This window comes from Glycine soja, chromosome 2 (genome assembly GCF_004193775.1).
Source record: "Glycine soja cultivar W05 chromosome 2, ASM419377v2, whole genome shotgun sequence".
NCBI classification, from domain to species: Eukaryota; Viridiplantae; Streptophyta; class Magnoliopsida; order Fabales; family Fabaceae; genus Glycine; species Glycine soja.
This window is the reverse complement of record NC_041003.1, coordinates 1,013,901-1,034,009: the sequence shown is the minus strand read 5'-3', so window position 1 is coordinate 1,034,009 and position 20,109 is coordinate 1,013,901. Positions and strand designations below refer to the sequence as shown.

Here is a 20,109-nt window from a genome sequence, read left to right as displayed (position 1 = left end):
ATAATTCAGTGGTGGAAAGGAAACACCAACATTTTTTGAATGTAGCAAAAGTCTTGTTTTTCCAATCTAAGGTACCAATAATTTTCTAGGGAGAATGTGTAACTGTTGTAGTATTTCTTATCAACACGATTCCTTCTCCTTTATTATGTGATATGTCTCCTTATCAGGTCCTTTTTTGTTCTTCTCCTGATTATGGCTCTACAAGGTCTTTTGGTTGCTTAACCTTTGCAGTAACATTAGTTTCTGCTAGTGAAAGGGCAATTCCCTTAGTTTTCATGGGTTATCCCAAAGGTTACTAGGGCTACAAACTGTATAATCTTGCAACTAAGTAGTTTTTTTTTATCTCAAGAGATGTTGTCTTTCATAAGACTACCTTTCCTTTTCATACATTGAATATTGATCAATCATTGTTAGACTTTATTACCAGTCATGTCATCCCTTTACTTATTTCTAATAATTCCCTTATTATTGATCCTGTTGGCCCATCCACTTCAAATATTGATGATGATCCTGACTTAGCCAACACTCAAGCAAATTCATCACAATCTGAACATGTCTTTCCAGGTTTACCACCTTCAACAAACAATTATTAGCAATTGATAATTCAGTTCAATCTTCAGCTACACCTATTGATCCTTCAATTCAAGGGGGAGTAGTTGAAGTTGCATTAAGGAGATCTTCAAGAGTCTCTAAAAAATTGAAATATTTATCAGATTTTGTATGCTCATAGTCCACTCAGACATACCTAATTCAACAGTTTTGTTCTTTGGCTCGTCTTAGTCCTAGCTTCAAATCCTTCAACAATCAAGTATCCATAACCTATGAACCTCAATTTTATCATCAAATAATTCCTTTTGCTTAATGGAGTCAAGCTAGGGCTAACGAAATTCAAGCATTAGAGGCTAACAACACTTGGTCTCTCGTGCCTCTACTTGTTGACAAACATTGTATAGGTTGTAGGTGGGTATGACACTTCCAAGAATCTTGATTGTTGAAGACCCAAACTAATTTGAAGGCCTATATCGAATATTTTTCGATTTTTGTAATTTTAATTAAATAAATTGGTGTCTTTTCAGCTGCACCTCGACTACACTATATGTATTGAACTCATTTTGAAGAAAATGAACTTTTGGCATTTTGAGAAAATACGTGTGTATTTTGTGAGAGCTTCTCTCTGGGTTCTTGTTAAACCAATCTCGGACTTATCAAGGTTGAACCCTTGTGGTGTCTACCCTTGACTTATCTTCCATCTCTAGAAGTGGTGTCATATGATTTCTTGACCTGTACCAAGCGATCCACTCCTAATAAAGATCACATCAAAAGGTTATACTCAACTTGCAAGGATTGATTTTTCAAATACCTTTTCTCCTGTGGCAAAACTCATCTTTGTCAAGGTGTTTTCAGCTGCTGTTGCTGCTAAAAATTGGATACTACAACAACTGGATGTCAATAATGCCTTCCTCAATGGTGATTTATTTAAGGAAGTGTACATGGACTTGCCACAAGATTACAAGGCTTCAACTAAGGGACTTGTTTGCAAACTAAACAAGTCACTTTATGGTCTAAGATAGGCTTCTAGACAGTGAGTGGTTTTGCAAATTCTATTCCACTCTTTTGCAACATGGTTTTCAACATTCTACTCTTGGATATGGAAATTCTCTGGTTGTACCGTTAGTCTATGTGGATGATATTATTCTGGCAGTTTCTGATGCTGCTTCTGTTAATCGTGTACAAACCAAACTTCAGTCGTTGTTCAAATTGAAAATTCTTGGCCCTTTCAAGTACTTCTTAGGACTTGAAATTGCATGAACTAGTAAAGACATTTCTCTCTCTCAGAGGAAGTACACTATAGCTTTGTTGGATGACAGTGGTTTTTTGGTTTGTAAGCCAGCCAACCTCCCCATGGAGCTTAACTTGAAGTTGACTCTCATTGATGGTGATCCTATTCCTGAGCCTTCTTTATATAGAAGACTCATTGGTCGCCTCATGTAGTTAACTTTTTTCTAGATCAAACATTGCCTTTGTTGTTCATAAGCTTAGCTAGTATATGAAAAATCCATTGACAACTCACCTTAATGCAATACATCACATACTGTAATACCTTAAGTCTTCTCCTGGTCAAGGCTTATGTTTCCCTTCTCATAATTCATTGCATGTACAAGCATACGCAAATGCTAATTAGGGTAGCTGTTTAGATAATTGAAAATCAACCACTGGTTTTTGTGTATTCCTTGGGGATTCACTCATTTCCTGAAAATTAGTTAAACAGGGAACAATTTCTAAGTCTTTTGCAGAATTAGAATATAGAACTTTATCCTTCGTGGCCAATGAAGTTGTTTGGCTCAAGTGATTGCTACTGCATTTTGAGGTTTCTATCACTTCATCAATATTGTTTTGTGACAATAAGTCCATGATCCACTTAGCTTATAATCCTGCTCATCATGAAAAGTCCAAACACATTAGCGTTGATTGTCATTTTATTAGAGAGTTGTTCCAATCTCAAGTGTTCAAATTGATCTATGTTAAACTCAACATCAAGTTGTTGATGTCTCCACCAAAGTATTGTCGGTTTCACTCTTTCATGTCTTCATTCGCAGGTTGGGAATAATCAACATTTATTCTCCAACTTAAGGAGAGATATATTAGGCAGTTATGTTAGTTACAAAGTTAGTTAGTTATGGTAGTTGAGATTGGTTAGTTAGTTTTGTCCAGCTTTGTATAAATATTTCTTCCACAAACACTTGTAATTCATTCATTTCATTTTATCAATAAATCAATATTGAGTTCACTAATACAGTTTAATATAGTTGTCGGTAGGCACCATTGACCAACGAAAAGTAGACGAATGTTAGCGTTTCGCTTGTATATACAATTAATACAAATACAAAATGTATCACAGAATAATAATAGCCCACGAAAAGAGAGAAAAATTTCTAGTCCATCATTAATCAGACTACACCAACACCAAGTCATGGGTTGTTCCTTTTCTTTCACCATTTATGCAATGTCCTTCTTTTGTCGATGTTATACGCTCATGTAGCAAAATCTCAGCTTAAAAGTATTCGATTAAGATGTATCACAAAGGCACAGCCAATATTACATCAATCTCGTTTTTTTTTTTTTTTGCTATTGTAAAATTTGATAACTAGAAAACGAATTGCAAGCATACAAAATAAAATTTTCCCTCACTCTATGGCCGAATGAAGACAGTGAACGAAGGGTGTGGATGTGTTTATTGGATTCCAGATATAACGAAGAAAAGGATTGGTAGTATTGAAAATTATGGACCCTTTGTCTCTTTATACTTGACTCCCACCCAGGAGTTACACTTTGCCAAGCAAATTATATATAAAAATATCATACCTTCACTCCAGAGAGGGAGTTGAATTTGAATACTGAGCAAAAAGCCAATCTAACTTGAATGGTTTTTATTTTTTGACTTGACTCATGTGCAGCGAGCACCTTAATTTTAACTTTATGTTAGGCTTTAAAAACTCATCCAAAAGCCAAATTAATTTAAAATCGTGATATATATATTTTATTGTTTCTTATTAAAGAAAAAAGAAAATGCAACGCGGAAGCTTCATGGACACTCACGAGTTGGATTTGGCTAAATGCCGGAGCTCCTCTTGCCTTAAATTATGTCAATCTTCTAGAAAGTCTTCCCACAGATTGAGAGAGGGAAAAGATGATCATTAAGATTTGGTTCATTATTTTTTAAATTCGGTCATGAAAAAGGATAAGTTCACTACTCCAAGTGGGTCAAGTGTGATGAAAAGTAACGGTTAGGTGGGGTAAGAAATCTTGTATCAAATATACATGAATCATGAAGCTTTGAGCAACCACTAATGCCCCCAATTAACCATTTATTTTTCAGCTTATGACCCGCCAATAATGGAGGTGCTGTAACTTGTTACCGATAACACGAACCCAAAGGTACGGCTTCCTCCCTACCATTTTTTGTAATAATCTACTTTTTTCATATCTTTTTAATAGAAGAAAAGAAAAGAAACATGAAATAAAGTAATACCTACCAAACAGCAAGAACAAAAAGTATTCAGCTTATTCTCAAAAAAATAATCATTTTTAGTTTTATTACAAAATTTTAAGAGCTTTTAAAAATGTTTATTTTTTAAAATAATCTATCCCAAACATGATTTATGACGTACTTCTAATAAGACTCTCCGCATTTAATTATTTTAGCTTAATTATTTCCATAAAAATTCAACAGCTAGGATTTAATGAGTAAATCTAATAGTTCATTTTGATTTTTCTTTTTAGTAATCGTGTCTTCAAGTATTTCTTTTCTTTAGAATCAATTTCAATTCTTTTTTATTAAATGAGTTAATTTAATCTATTAAATCAAAACTTAAATAAAAGTTAGATTTTTATTTAAATCAACAAATACAATACTCTAAAATTAATTTTTTGTTTAAATTAATAATGCAAAAAATTTAACTCCCACGCCAATGCTAAAAATTGGCAAACTAATATATGTATAATGATAGCAATTGATCTAAGATGGTATGCAACTCAATCGTTGTATTGCTAATTAGTTGTTAGTCTGTAATAGTTGATATTAACCTATGAAGCACCAACACCGACACGGACACCGGACACGAACGGATACGGACACGTGGACACTTGTAATGTCCAAAATATAGAACGTAATACGTGTGTCGTGTCAGTGTCGGACACTGACACGGACGCGTGTCGGACACCGGACACGACAAGACACTGGAGTGTCCGTGCTTCATAGATATTAACATGTTTCTGTCAACTGATCTAAGATGGTATGCAACTCAATCCTTCTTTCTTGAATTAACATGTTTCTGTCAACTGCTAATTAGTTGTTAGTCTGTAATAGTAGGGTTTGGTTTCAATGATATTTTTTTTCTTAGGAAAAAAATAATAATTCTGACTAGTCCATAATTTAGTTAAAAGAATAAGTAAAATCTAATAAAAAATTATTTTCACAAGTTAAAGTTAAATATTACTCAAATAATTAAATCTTAATATAATAATAACTTGTGTCTAATAAACTTAAATTAATTATCAATAATGAAGTACATATCATTGCGAATAAATACAAATAATCGAGAAAAAGGATATATAGTGACTGGATATACGAATAAGCAAGGAAATCATTGTTCAATAATATGATGGGGGATTGTAGTGCATCTTCACATGCAATTGAGAGGAAGAAAAGGAAAGAAACATTAAAAATAGACCCACCTTAAAAAAGAAAGATCAGGTTTTACGATGCAGGGTGAATGTGGCATGCAAAGTAGGAGATATTTAATTATTAATAGAAAAATAGAAATTGACCAGGCATAAATATCGGATAAGTAGGGTGGACTCGTGACAGGGGTCAATTCTTTGCTTCCGGGACCGCTGCAGATTGGGCTTGTTAGAGAAGACGCTGACGTATCGCCACAAGACAAAATTAGTTTTATATTTTATTTCTTTATTTTTTGTCCCTACATTCACCTCTCCAAACGTATCCCAGAAGCAACCAACCCCTATCAAACACAGTCCCAGATTCATACTCTTGTTTTTATATATTTTTATTTTAATATTCTAAAGCAATTATTTATCCAAACATCCCTTAATCACCGTAAGACTTCTAATTTAGAAATTGAAATCCCCTCCCACCAAAACAAGGTTCATTAAATTCGAAACTAATCATCGTCATTTTAAACATGTACAGTGTTTTTTCAATTATTTTGGAAGTGATTTTTTTATCATTAAGAATAAAAAATAATATCAAATAATTTATACGTTATGTTTTAACTAATTGAATTAAATCTTCATAACTTTAAAATAATGAGTTTAACGGACTTATAAGTAAGTAACTTTGTGCTCGATATATATTTTCTTACTGATATGTGACTCAATGATTATGGGAAAAATGAAAATATAACGAAGACAGAAATATGAAGAACTTATCCTCGCATTAATAAAGGGGAGTACATATGATTATGACGTGGGATACAAAAAATTGAAATAAGCTTGGATACTTTATAGGGATGGGCCGGGTACCGATTGCAGGGTGCGTGGAGAATGCATGCGAAATGACTGGGTAAGAGCCGTGTGCGATTCAGAAATCGGAAAGGAAAATAATACATTATAAAAAATAAATAAATAAGGAAAAGGAGAACTTGAAGTTTTTCTGTTTTCTTTTTTAAATGTCATTTCTTGAGTTTAACTTTTTATATATTTTATACAGTTAATGGATCGAAATTCATAATAAATTTCAGTGGTATAGAATTTTCTTTTCATAGTTATGTTTTTTCATTTCAACAAAAAATATTAATATTGACTGAGTCAAATCAAGATTCTCTAGATAACTTCTTCTATATATAAATCACAAGATATAACTAAAATTTGTTTACAAATATTACATATTTGACATGCTATATCAAAGTTTTTTAAGTTCCAAAAATATAACTTATATTCTTCGGCTTCAGCTGCTACTCATATATGCATATAGAAATTTATTTATTCCAAACATTAAAATGAATGAAACTATTGAATCATTAAAATAATTTGTAATTTATTATTATAATATTATATATCATATTAATAATAATATTTTTATTTAAAAATAATATTGTTACTATACAAACTAACACGTTGGGCTTAATAAGGTTTTTTTAAAACCTATAGCCTAACCTATTAAATGAAAAGACTTCTTAAAAAAGTTCGAGTCAATTTTTTTTTGCTACATAAGTTAGGCGAGACCAAGTTTTAAACGGGCCAAAACATAGATTTCTGCTGGATAATCCAACCTAGTTTCACCGGTGAGTATAACTATGTTATATATGATATATAGTTTTTACATGAATATATTTTTCAATAAGCAATTTTAGGTGAAAAAATAAGAAAGAAAAATAAATTAACTTCTTATGTGTAAAAATCTTTGAACCAAATGTATTGCAAGGATATTTATTAATCAATAATAATAGTCAGACTAGTTCCTCTTGAAACGTTCGCAGAAATAATCAAATTAATTAAGTTCTACCTTAATAAAACCATTCTATATGCCCAATACTTATTGAATCCTAATCAGTACACTAAAAGATTCAACTATATATACACTAATGTACCTAACTTTGTTGGGATTTCCATCCGCGATGATCGCTTAATTCTATGTAACTTAGTACATTTCCACTAAGCTAACATTATGTATGTATGGTTTCTTACCTCCCTCACATGTCCTTTTTTCTGCTGTAACTGACATCTTCAATTCAATAAATCATTTTATACGGTAATTATAGATATGAATAGGGATCAGGGAAGGGAGTAGGGACCATTCAAGTTAATGAAATTTAGAACCTTGCTTTTTTCGCGGGCATACATCCATGGAAGAATAGGTGACGTACTACAAGGTACAGCCCTAACAGATCTCCAACATTTAGAGGAGCTATTCATTTGAACGGACTCTAAAGCATACAAAACTTATGATTGCTTTGTTATACATAAGTACATAACTATACTCCCCCTCTTTTAATTGTTTTTTCCCCTATTTTTCCTTTTGTACACATGGCTAAGAAAAATCTCGAAGTGATGATGTATGTATAAATCAATATATCTTCAAATGACAATGTACAAATGGAATACAATGCTTTTATTGAGAGTACATATTTACATAATTACATATGTATAAACTACTATTACATACCCGTAATGAAATAAAAATTTAAGCAAATTAAAAAAAAAAATACAAAATGTATAGTGGATTAGCAAGAAACAGAAATAATTGAGGCGCATGCTCGATGGCAGTCAAGTACTTGCACACGGAAACTATGTCAGCATGCTTCTCGTGGTCGTGGCTCACTTAAAACCACACGTGCATGAGCTTTTCCCATTCCCCTTCCCATCACACAAAAGAGAAGTAGTATTGCGGAAAGAGTTCCATATCTTGCAACTTTTTTGGTTTCTTATTTTATTTTTCTTATGCTATTTCTCTGCTCTTTTAACTTACACGCTTTAATCCTTACTTAAAAATCAGCGATTACCCTCTCCCAATAAATCATGGGAAATTGGAAATGAAATTTAGGAAGTTTTTTTTTTACTTTTACTACTATTATTTGTTAGTAAAAAAAAACATAAAAAGATGCATCCACCGACAATACATATATATATATGATCATAGAGATGGGATCTTATATATTATGCGTTCACACTACTTAAGGTTTTTGGTTCCGAATGTGACTGCTTCCCTCGAATATGGTTGGATATGATGTGATCGGCTTTCCAACAAAAGTCTATGAATACTATTCTCTTTACACTCAACTAAAACCGGTTCAGTTCTTAATTTCCAATTTGATTTTATACACCAAAGCCAAAGGCTTCCAATTTATATTCTTAATTGTGCTTCCATTAGTAATGGGGTATATTCTCATTTCAACCCTCACTCGGTGCAATTCCCAGTTTAACCATGAACGGATCATACTTTATGATCAGTACGTATTTCTCTTTCTCTTTTTATAAATTAATAATGAATAATAATTTGCCACTGGCATTGGTTTGTTTCTTCTCCCTCCCGCTTTTTTTACTTCTTTTTTTATAACATTAGCATGTATATGAAAAATATATTATGTAAATTTACTTGACATCTTTTTTACGAGAATTTGCTTTTTTGGGAATTTGAAACGTCGATTTCTCGAGAGTCAACTGGATGAAATTAGACTCACCGATTTAAAGGATTTAGGGGGAAAAAAATTGGCCATGTCACGCCATTCGTTTTTCTTAATTTTTCTTGGTACGACTTTTTTCATAATCTATTCACGAATTCCCTGTACTTTGTTCGTTTGTAAGACAACTTGGCCGAATTCCAAGGGATTAATATCTGCTGCAAAAGCTTCGCACAGTGAAACCAATAAATAAATAAATAAATAAACGGAGGGTTCAAAAAGAAAACTAAAGAATTAAGAAAGTGGCGATAAACTTTGAAAGATTCATCAGATTTCCTAGATCACATGCACACGAGTGAACACTATTATTACAATTTGGCATTTTATAAAAGACGGAGAGAGAGAAAAAAAAAATCATTTAACACCGTTAGAATCCAGAAGATGGCGAAACCCCGTTCACACACACCCTAAATTAAACCCGTTCAGCGGTCAAACGCTACGTATGAAAGCGTCGACCATGGCATGCATTGATTGCCACCGGCTCAACGTTATTCGATGACCTACAATTGCCGGTCAACTCTCGCCTTCATTTCTATCTATGTTCCTTCCACACAGTTTTCACTTTCTTGTAAACCCAAAACTACACTCAAACCTTTCTCTCTCTTTCACACACACACCCCTAAGCTATAAACCAGATCAACCCTACCTCTCTCCACTTCTTACTAGTGTGAAGTTTGAGTTTGTGGTGCGCGAGAGATGAGGGATTTGAGCATTTAAGAGATCAACTTGTTAGGTATATGGAGAAGAAGGAGATGGCTGTGAAAACTGAGGATGCGATTGGGTCCTCTTCTTTCCCTTGTTATAATTCAAACCTTTATCCATTCTCGAACGCGTTTGATTTCTCTGAGGTGGACAAAAGCTCTTTAGGGTTTATGGAGTTACTGGGTGTGCAGGACTATAGTCCTCTGCCTGAGTTACCACAGCTTTCAACTGTGTCCGTGCAACCTCATCACTCTACAGTTAAGGTTCCGTCTGATAACGGGAAAGAGTGTTCTGAGGTGTTGAATCACCAACCTGCCACTCCAAACTCTTCTTCCATTTCATCCGCGTCCAGTGATGCAGTCAATGATGAACAGAATAAGACTCTTCTAGACCAAGCAGAAGAAGATGATGATGAAGAAGAAGGACAACAAAAGACTAAGAAACAGTGGGTTTTTCTATTTATCTCATCGCTTTTTTCTTTTCTAGAGAAAACCATTTTTTTTCTAATGAAAAGATAAGGATATGGTGGTTTGTTTTTTTTAATTTTGTGCAAGTATTTAGTTTATTTTTTTGTCAAGACCACAAGTATCCTTCAACAATCATATTCTAATGTCTAAGCTAGCCTGTGATTGTATTTTCCTTTTATTTTTCTTTTTTATGGTGGTGGGGGTGAAGCTTCAGTTCTCAAAAGTTAATTTTAGCATTGAATGGTTCATGGGATGTGAAGAACACACAATTTGGGATGGTCTCTCTAGTATAAAGTACGTGTATGTTTTTATATCTGCTGCTTTCGCTTTAATATGTGGCAAGCTAGGGAGAACATATTTCACCATCCAATTAGATAAAGAAATCAGATCATGGCCATGGGCATGCCTTTTGTTAACTTTTCCTTTTGAAATAAAATAACAATGAATACATGTGATGTGGTTGATGTGAGGAAGGTTCTAAGATTTGATGGTTTCTGGGATCTGGTTCTTATTGGGTTTAGGTTGAAGCCTAAGAAGACAAATCAGAAGAGACAGAGAGAACCAAGATTCGCATTCATGACGAAAAGCGAGGTCGATCATCTGGAAGATGGATACAGATGGAGAAAGTACGGTCAAAAGGCCGTGAAAAACAGCCCCTTTCCCAGGTAACATATGCTGTAATAATTCTCCCGAATAAACTCCATTAATCTTAACTCTTAGCTCACCTGCACCTACCTACTTTTGCTTCCTTCCCTACTTCTCTTAATTGGTTTAACTCACTTACACCCAGACATAACTCATCAATAAATATTAAATAAATAAATAGCCTTAACATTTGGAATATACTATGTATGGATCACATGTAGGAGCTACTATCGTTGCACCAGTGTTTCATGTAATGTGAAGAAGCGTGTGGAGCGATCTTTCACTGATCCAAGCGTTGTAGTGACAACCTATGAAGGCCAACACACACATCCAAGCCCAGTTATGCCTCGTTCAGGTGTCTCCGCTGGATACGCCAACAACTTCGGTTCAGTTTTGCCACCGGGAAACTACTTATCCCAGTATCAGCACTACCACCACCAACAACAACAACAGCATCTTGTCAACACATTGTCCTCTTTGGGTTTTCCTTACAATGATTCTTCATCTCCAAAGAACGCTGTTTTTACTCAAGAGAGACGGCTTTGCAGTAATCACGGGACGAATGCGTTTCTGAGGGACCATGGGCTTCTTCAAGATGTTGTTCCTTCACACATGTTGAAAGAAGAGTAGAGCTGATATAACTCCAGTAATTATTAGTCATCATGCTTCTATGTGATTTATTTTTTGCTGACTTTTTCCTATGAGACTTAGGTGAGAACTCTAGTACTGGTACATGTAATTTTTCTTCCTGACCGGAGGTAATATTAGTGATCATGATCATATATACTTGTAAAACCCACTTTATCTTTTTCCACATAGCCCCATCATGATTATGGCTGTATAGCATGATGGATTATGATTTAATGCAGGGACTACTTCTAGTTCTAGTTCTAGTTCAAGTTCATTTAATTTGCTTCAATATTAATTGTCTTACACCCTCTAAAAATAAAAAAGAGAAGAGGAACAAAGCATTCGTTGGTGGGTTGGGCTGTGTGTGGAAATGATAAAAAAGAAATAGGTAAATAGACTTCTGTCCTCTTTTTAATATTCTGATTCTGACTCCTTGTTTGTCTTGTATTTTTGTTTCTTCTTGTTGAAGGAATGTGCATTGATTTCACAGATGTACAGCAGTGAATATTGTTATGTTAATATTTTTAAACGGGAACAATTGGTGTGTGGATGAAACTTGCTTTGCCTTGTTTTGTTCCCGGAAGTCGACCGAAAACCAATGATAGATAAATGTTTTTTTCAAATTAGGATGATATGGTGCCAAAAGTCTTACCCCGATTTGGACACGAGGTTATAAATAGGAAGAGTAATTCAACCACTCTGATCCCTCTTTTGAGATGGATGAGTAAATGCTTCTCTGTGTCCTGCACGCGATGCAATCCATTCATGGATTGGATAGTGGTGGAGACGGGGAGAATTAAAGAAGAACAAATACAAAAGGAGAAAAATTTGTACAAGCTAAGCATATGGAGTGTGATATGGTCACTATGATGGAATAGATCGATCTTGATAACGACACATGTTAGCTTTATTTATGAAGGTATCAAGATTATAGCTTGTGTTTGTTTACAAGTTTTGTTTTATTGAGCAGTTGAGGGAGGCTCTCATCGTGAAGAATAATTGAAGTTTTTGAGATATATAGCCGTTCGCGGATAGGCATAGGGTAACATATGGTGAGATGTTATATACGACACGCCACTGTCAAAGAAATCACTGGGACCAGCTCACTTTTCTCTTGTACGCATACATTGCATCGAATTAAAATCTTTCACTTTGTTCAGCATAAAGTGGGGAATAATCGCTAATCCTGCTCTCTTCTTCCAAAGCCAAAATTGTCTCTTGATTTGCCTATTTCGATTCTTTCGGCCAATAGACATATAAATGCCACGCACTATGCCCTTGTTGACTTGATTAATTAAACAAACAATATATTAAACTTTGTTTAGAAAGGGAATAAAAATCCATGATCCTTTTAGAGTCCAGTTTCTAGATTGCCGAAAAGGACCCAAGAACCTCAACAATCAATCAGAATTTTAACATCAAAGGCAATACGATTGCATGAAACGGATATTTTGGCGCCGTTTATCACATGGTATTACTTAAATTGAAAATGCCATTTACGTCAAATTCCAATATAGACAATAATAATTGTTCGTGTTAAAATTTAAGTAATACACCGAGCAGACAGCGAATCTAATTGTGTGGTGCCTACTGTAGTAGTGGAGCCACACTTCTTATCTTGCCTTGTAGGCTTAATTTAGTTCATTATTCCTCACACCAACTACAAGCGATCAAAGTACGAATAAAAATTCAAAGATTTCTTTGATTGACAAGCCGATTATGAATTACTGTCATACATGAAAACGTGAATCAACAGCAGCAATAACCTGCCCCCACCAAGAAAATAGAAAAGCCTGGCACGACATCATGAAATGCGAATAGCACGCCTTATTCAGAAAAAAGAGTCGTGCTTTTTTTTTTGTGTGTGTGTGTGTGTGAGGGGGGGTGTTTTGCAATCACCTAAATTATCCCACTTTCACAAGTTTAAACAGTTTTTATTTGAAACATTTTAGCGCATTATTTGGTTATCTAGCTATCAGAGATTCAGAGTGTAATAAATCTTCCAGCTATGAAAATAGAAATGCAACAAATTTCCCCAATATCAAGATTTAGCTGCTGTAAATTAAGAAAGTGAGAGTTTATCCGCCATTGATTTACAGTGGTTTACGATTACAAGATTCTTTATTTTAAATCAACAACTCTCCTTAATTACTTGAGAGGAGCTAGTTACTAAATAAGCGAATAATAATAGCTTACGATACAAGGGTGTATTTGTTGAATACACTAGCATATCAAGTTAGTTATATTAGTTACAAATTATTATCCATTAGTTTGAATTAGTTATAAAGAATAATAGCATTGCAACATCATGGTTGAAAGTGAATAAGATTTGTGGAGTTTTTCTCTCACTCGGAGATAGGTATTAGTTTTGTTTTGACACATGAAGAACCAAAACGGCTTAGAAAAAAAAAGTGCAGCGCACAATTGATACCAAACAAAAAGAACCACAAGAAACATTTGAAGATAAATTCTGAAGCAAGTTAAAAAGTCTTCTAATGATTGTAATTGGTGACAATCTGGGATTTCAGCCAACCAAGAAGAATAATATAATTAGACCTGCCAAACAAAAGGACTTGTTTTGAGATGTTTCTGACAGCCAATGAACATGATTTTTCCTGCATAACATAGGCTACTCTGTTAATATGAAGTAGCAGACTATAGCTAAATAAAGTTCAGCAACAAACATAGGCTACTCTGTTAATACATGACTAAATTTGTCTTTGAAAAAAATCATGTGACATAGTATGATCATGTTTATATTTTAAACAAGTTTCTAATAAAAACTTAGCATGTGCAAAAATATGACAAGAGCCTACGCATCCTCAATGCCCAAATGGCAACAAGTACAAAGTAATCAAAATAATTCATTGAAGAAGCCAGAATAAAATCATCTACTCTGAGAGGGAAAAATTGAGGAGGGGAATCACTAATGGTTTTGAATGTACAATGCTAAAAAATCAAGGACCGCACCACCAGTACACAGTCGACAAAATAAACCCTGTTTTGGTTTCTCTTGCAGACTCTTGCAGAATATCCCCAAAGTAGAATAACTGGAATTACTGAAATAAATAGGGATATGTCATCAGAATGCACAGGTAGACTGACATATTTGAGCGAAATAAAGAAATGATACCATAACATATGTTATTGCAAGACAACTATGTTTATGCATGATAAGTCAGAGAGTTAAAGCCTTACTAAATTCAAAGCAACCGCAATTTCGAGGTTTTTGGTCTCACTGTGATGACATTGTGACCACAATTTAAAAAACCTTGATTGGAAAGAAACGAAAATCAAAAAGGGTAAAAAGGTTGCTGATTTTTTATATTTCGCCGGGTGTGTTAGTGGAAGAGCTACATTTGAGAATGTACCTGTTGTCTTTGAACATTTTTGTTGAGAGCAAGAGGATGACAAGTGTATGTGAGACCAGCTATGACACTTGTGTTGTTGCTGCTATTTCTGTGACTTCTACATCATACAAGGCTGTTCCCTGCTCCCCAGGCCTCTCCCACTGCACCAACCTAAAGAGTAATAATAACCAAAGTTGCAGAAACCCTGAACAAAGAAAAAGAGTTAAAACATTACTCTTCTTTCACAAACGACACAGATGTGACAGTACTTAGAAGAATTACTTCCAGGCAACTAGGAAAAACATCAAATTAGATAATTCACTTCAAACGTTATTAACATCAGTAGTCGGAACTGGACCTCAATTATGACAACACCATCAAATAATTAAAGGATTTACGAATGGTCAAAGTCACTAATTTTAAAAGGCAAAAATTGTATTAGTTTTAACGAGAAACAAGAAAAATGGTTTGCAGAAATTGAGGATGTTAGGACTGACAAGTGACAATCAAAAAGTTAGACAAGTAAGAGCATGGCATGGCCAAAACGACGTCACTCCACCTCTTCAATAACAGAAATCCTCGAAACAAAACGATGATTGATTGGCTAACATCGTATTAACAACTAACAACTGTTGTTGAGAAGGGGGAGAAAAGTTTGTTAGACACTGGAGAGGAGCCCAACTAGTTAGATATGGGATTCAATTCGTATAATTTTTATTATTATGATGATATATTATCTCCTTTTCACTTCACTGACAAAATTGTATAATGTTTACAAGTTAGAATTGCAGGTATCTGGAGAAGTTGGAGACATGATTTGCGAACCCTTTCTCGTGGCTAAAACTGTGACGGTCCATGGCGAAATTAGAGGTTAGTTCAAGCCCTGAAGGAAGGAAGGGAAGAAAATTCCCATTCCCAAAAATATGTGCTGCATTTCATTTTCTCAGTTAAATATTTCCAATTCCCAAAAAATGTGCTGCATTTACATATTTGTGTCGTAGCAATGTAGTGTGCAACAAATATTCAGGCTAAAATAAAGGATAATGACATTGCCAACAAAAAAAGAGTATAATTATTTAAATTTTACAATATTTAGGCAATTAAGTAAAGAAAAAGTCTAATCAATAAACAAAATTAGCACCTAAATTATCATTAATTTTTCATTCTGTTATTTAATTTTTTTTTTAGTTTCTAAATGTGTAAACCATGTTTAATACTAAATATTAGCAAAAAAATATTTTGCAAATAAAAAAAAATGTGTACCACAAATATTTAAAATTTTAGTTTATCGATCATAAAAATATAAATTAATATTAAAATATGTAGTCATTCAAAACTTTAAATTGAAAATATTATAATAATTAGCTTTGTTCCCAAAGGATTAATTACAAGTTATATATATATATATATATATATATATATATATATATATATATATATATATATATATTTAAGCTGTAAAAAAAAAAGATTTGCATTTAACATTCTTCTTTAACAAATATTTTTAAAACACCGATTAACATTCTTCTTAAGTAAACACTAAGGATCATAATTTGTACATAAAAATCTAAAAATAATGATACTCATAAATTTTGAAAATAATCATAATAATACTCATAAATTTTTAAAATAATTATTGTAAAATTAACAAAATTATCTTGTCAATTTCCGATTAGCTGATGGAGTATCGAAGAGATGTTAATTTACTCATGAGTCATATAACGTTTCTTTAAAAAAAATTGAACAATTGACACGTACTAGTAGTGGATAATGGATGTAACCTGGAAATAGCCGTTGTGTCGTCTTGTGGAACTTGGGAATTGGGAGGACAGAGCGTGTCTATTGTATTGACTGGCTCTATTCCAAATAAACGCCTTTCAACCATTGACGTTCGGCTTCATTAAAAACATCAAAATAGATTTTAAAAATTAAATACAAAAGAAAAAAAAAATCATTGGCCATTATTAAAAGAGAAAAAACATAAATTGTTGTCTTTTAATTTGTTTAAAAAAAAATGTCATGTCTGTGTATGAGTGCGCCTGCGGGCATCGATAGATTCCTAGTTAGGAATGTTTCTAGGGTTCTACCCTTTGACTCAAGGTACATCCCTCTTCTTCTTCATCTTCTATTAAATTTCGATTTGCAATTTTTTTTTTGTTTTTCTATTCCATCTTAATTTTTGAATCCATTGTTTTTGAGTAATCTGTTCATACTTTTAACCGTTCAAAATTTAATCTTTAGCGTGATTGGGAGGTGGGTTTTTTAAATTGAAACTCCTTGTTAATGAAATTGATTCACATCAGATGGGCCATTCTATTCCAAGAGAGAAAGACGTTGAATTTGACCTTGAAAGTGGTGGGAACTCTAGCGAAGACGATGTAGGGAACGATCTTTATGTTAGTGATAGAGAATCAAAGGGTGCTTTTGGTTTGGCGTGGAATGGGATTCTGAATGTTGATGGATCAGATAAGGGTAAAAGTGGGATTGAGTCATGTAGCAATTCAGCAAAATCTGGTGATTTTGGGGTTATGGATGAAAATAATTTAGAATTGTTTGTGGACAAGGGTTTTGTCCAACATCAATTGTCCCATGTAAATGTTAATCATGCAAAACAGAAGACTAAGCCCTTTATCCCCAAAAAGCCCCCAAAGCCACCCCTTCCTCCCAGAGGCCCATCACTGGATGCTGTTGATCAGAAGTTTGTGAAGGAACTTGAGGAGCTTGCCTTGCGGAAGCGTGCGAGGGTTAAGAAAATGAAAGCGGTGAGAAAGATGAAAGCTAGCAAGTCATCGTCATCATCAACATATACAAGTCTTTCTGCCATGGTCATCACTGTTTTCTTCTTCCTTGTCATAATACTTCACGGTAAATAAGCAGTTCTTTTGCTAGTTTTGGCCTCCTAGTGGTGTAATTGGTGCATATTTGATATAGTTTTAAGGATCTCTCAACGAGATTTTGAATATAAGTTGTCTTGAATGTAAATGAGATAATTCAAACACACACTTTAAGTTTACTAGCACACCACCCACCAAAATCTCAAATTGGTGCCGTGTCATATATGTAGCCACTTTCAAACTTTAACATCTCAGCTAAATTGTCTTCTTGTAAATACCAAATTGGTGATTAGAAAACAATAATAGAGAGAAGCATTTGTTCTGTTCGTTCTGTACATTAATCTGGAGCATAGAGCTGCTTGTATTCATAGTGTGGCTTGAGTTCATTTGCATTGCAACTGTGGTTCTTTAGGTGTTTATATTGATGGCCAAAACTTTAAACTTAGTTTACTGTACGCCCTCCTTTTCTCATTCTCTTCTCTTATATTTATCTCATGGTAAATATCTCCAAGCATTTTATTATTTCAGTAATTAGTTGATTTACATCAACTACTTCAGTAAAAATACATGGCCATTTTTCTCACTTCTTAAATGAGAAGTTTATTGTGTAATTTCATCATCACCAAAATATAGATTATATCATTAGGGTCTGATTTACTTTTGTTTTTTTCCTTGTCGTTTTACTTTTACCTTTCCTTCATCGTAGTAACAAATAACAAGCTCTATTACAAAATCAAATACTTATTCTGAATTGACAAAAAATGAGTGGTACTTTGCTTAATGTGTGTGTGTATTCGCTGCATCAATCTCATCTCTGATTCAATGTATGTATTTAATGGTCTCATTCTTCTTCAGGTTTGTCTATCATATTATATATTATATATCTACAGCTTTGAGGATGTATCCTAATACCAAATTATCATTTCACATTATGTCATTATACATGATAAATTTTGTGCTTCTGAATATGCATTATATAAGGAAACTAAAACCAAACATAAACTGTAAATGTTTATGATGGGGAGTTAGATTCAACCTTTGACCTACTGTCTTGAATATTTAATTGAACATCTTGAAATATTGTAAATTGACTATTGGAGCTAAGGATTTGCTAATAGTTTTTCAATGTGTTTTGAGAATGTCCCATTCTTTTTATTAGTTTTATGTGGTTTCTGTCTTTCTGCCCTGGAATGGCCAAACATTTTTGAATAATTATTAAATCCTACTAAGCTGCACTTATTCAGCTTTATTTATATGCAATTATATCCAAAGTTGGCTTTCATTAAATAGTATTTACCATGCAAAATTATCTTGCTTTGTTGGTTTCATCCTGCCTTCCACAAAAAGTATACAGTTTATCTTCAAACTCTAGGGGGTATCTGGCTTATTTTGCACATCAAACTTCATAATTTTGGATGCATCTCATTTGGAAGTCTGGTATTTAGGAAATACTCATGTTGCTTAGACATTGCATGCAGGAATCAAATCTGCAAATAGTGCCGCTGTTGGGTTAATGGCTTCCCCTGAGGCAGCAATTGCAGGAGATGAGGGTCTGATTTCGATTCAGTATCCCATGAACTTCAACAGAAATGAAGGAGATGCACCTGGCTCTCACTATCCATGTGCGTATTTTTTTTCCATAACTGTGTAATTGAAGGAAATTTTATGTGCTCTATGGTAATTGCCTAATGGGATTATATCAAAATCGAAGCAATCTGATTGTTTTCCTACTGTTTTGTACTGTTGCAGTTCGGCAGGAAAGATGATATGGAAATTTTGAAGGTTCTTTCCCTTTCAATGTGAGATTAGGCTATTCTTTTAATTGTTTGGATTATGTATGTTTTTTTGTACAGTCATTAGGAATCTTAGCCATTTGTCAAGTTTGCTTGTACAGTGACTTGATTGGTAATGTTAATAAAAAAAGAGTTTTGCTTATAAATTACTCTGCTGGCTTAGCTTGTCGTATGTCCAGGTGAGTTTTTTTGTCCACCTTGGTAAATGGTAATGATGACTATGCTAATTTCTCCTAGGGATTGCATGTCTAGATTTTACTAGTATTAGCTTTTGGAGAAAATGTAATTTTTCTTATAGTTTCATCCATAAGATTTTGGTAGGAAATTATAAGCTAATATGCAAGTAACAACATTAGGATAGTTGGATTTTTTGCAGAATGCCACAATGCAGGAGTTGTGTTTCTTTGTGGCCATTAATTTGTTTAGCAGATTTTTTTACCTTTTAAAAATGCTATGTAAAATGTTGTCAATTTGCATGTAAGAATATAGCTTATTCTTAAATGATCTCCTTCACCCATCAGATTTTCACTTTCCTAAAGTGAGGGATTTACTTTAAGGAATAAAGTTACTTATTGATAGTTGTTGATAAGAAAAAAAAATGCCCATGTTGTTATGCATGTTTTTATATTTTCTGAAACCATAAACTCTTGATTTTCCCCGTCATGGACTATATTTCACATTGTCCTTTTACAGTGAATCAAGAGAAACCAAATGGCCACAGATTACGTCATTCACTTACTTTTCATCCTAAATTTATACTATAAATTTTAATTTGTTTAATATTTATATTAGGATTGAGATTACGTTTAGGATTAGATTGGTAAAAATATTCAACAAGAGCAAATGGCGCGAACACCGTAAATTATGCTACACCTCAAAATTTGATCGTTCTTATTGGACCAACAATACATTTATATATGAACCCGGACAGCTGCCATTGATTGAGAAGCTAATAATTATATGAATGCAAAAAATTTATAGTATCTGGT

The 20,109-nt window shown here is 33.6% G+C and overlaps 2 protein-coding genes and 1 long non-coding RNA gene across 5 annotated transcripts; 2 read left to right on the top strand and 1 right to left on the bottom strand.

The window, feature by feature from the left end:
• Nucleotides 1–9,255: 9,255 nt before the first annotated feature.
• On the top strand, nucleotides 9,256–11,432 carry LOC114378290 (WRKY transcription factor 23-like). Its single transcript, XM_028336865.1, has 3 exons — nucleotides 9,256–9,846; nucleotides 10,390–10,533; nucleotides 10,735–11,432. The coding sequence occupies exons 1-3, from the start codon at nucleotides 9,437–9,439 to the stop codon at nucleotides 11,141–11,143; spliced, it is 963 nt and encodes a 320-aa protein (XP_028192666.1). The 5' UTR covers nucleotides 9,256–9,436; the 3' UTR covers nucleotides 11,144–11,432.
• Nucleotides 11,433–13,466: 2,034 nt separating this feature from the next.
• LOC114370317 lies at nucleotides 13,467–15,403 on the bottom strand. 2 transcript variants are annotated; one of them, XR_003657816.1, is made up of 3 exons: nucleotides 15,319–15,403; nucleotides 14,515–14,698; nucleotides 13,467–13,758 (listed from the first exon to the last, which is right to left on the bottom strand). It is a non-coding gene; the product is annotated as an uncharacterized LOC114370317 (long non-coding RNA). The 2 variants fall into 2 exon arrangements; XR_003657815.1 differs by lacking the exon at nucleotides 13,467–13,758 and adding an exon at nucleotides 13,779–14,202.
• Nucleotides 15,404–16,471: 1,068 nt separating this feature from the next.
• Nucleotides 16,472–19,316, top strand: LOC114378275. Of its 2 annotated transcripts, none has more exons than XM_028336846.1 (4): nucleotides 16,472–16,593; nucleotides 16,797–17,358; nucleotides 18,806–18,949; nucleotides 19,077–19,316. In XM_028336846.1, exons 2-4 carry the CDS (start codon nucleotides 16,797–16,799, stop codon nucleotides 19,091–19,093), a joined length of 723 nt encoding a protein of 240 aa, XP_028192647.1. In that variant the 5' UTR covers nucleotides 16,472–16,593; the 3' UTR covers nucleotides 19,094–19,316. The 2 variants fall into 2 exon arrangements, with proteins under 2 accessions (XP_028192647.1, XP_028192654.1); XM_028336853.1 differs by having other exon boundaries at nucleotides 16,494–16,593; nucleotides 16,735–17,358.
• Nucleotides 19,317–20,109: the final 793 nt, after the last annotated feature.

Bases quoted from the DNA above. Each gene is read 5' to 3' on its own strand.
- LOC114378290 (XM_028336865.1), top strand. From the start codon at position 9,437: ATGGAGAAGAAGGAGATGGCTGTGAAAACTGAGGATGCGATTGGGTCC. The intron at 9,847-10,389 runs GTGGGTTTTTCT...TATTGGGTTTAG, and splicing joins CAACAAAAGACTAAGAAACA to GTTGAAGCCTAAGAAGACAA. The intron at 10,534-10,734 runs GTAACATATGCT...GATCACATGTAG, and splicing joins AAAAACAGCCCCTTTCCCAG to GAGCTACTATCGTTGCACCA.
- LOC114378275 (XM_028336846.1), top strand. From the start codon at position 16,797: ATGGGCCATTCTATTCCAAGAGAGAAAGACGTTGAATTTGACCTTGAA. The intron at 17,359-18,805 runs GTAAATAAGCAG...CATTGCATGCAG, and splicing joins CCTTGTCATAATACTTCACG to GAATCAAATCTGCAAATAGT.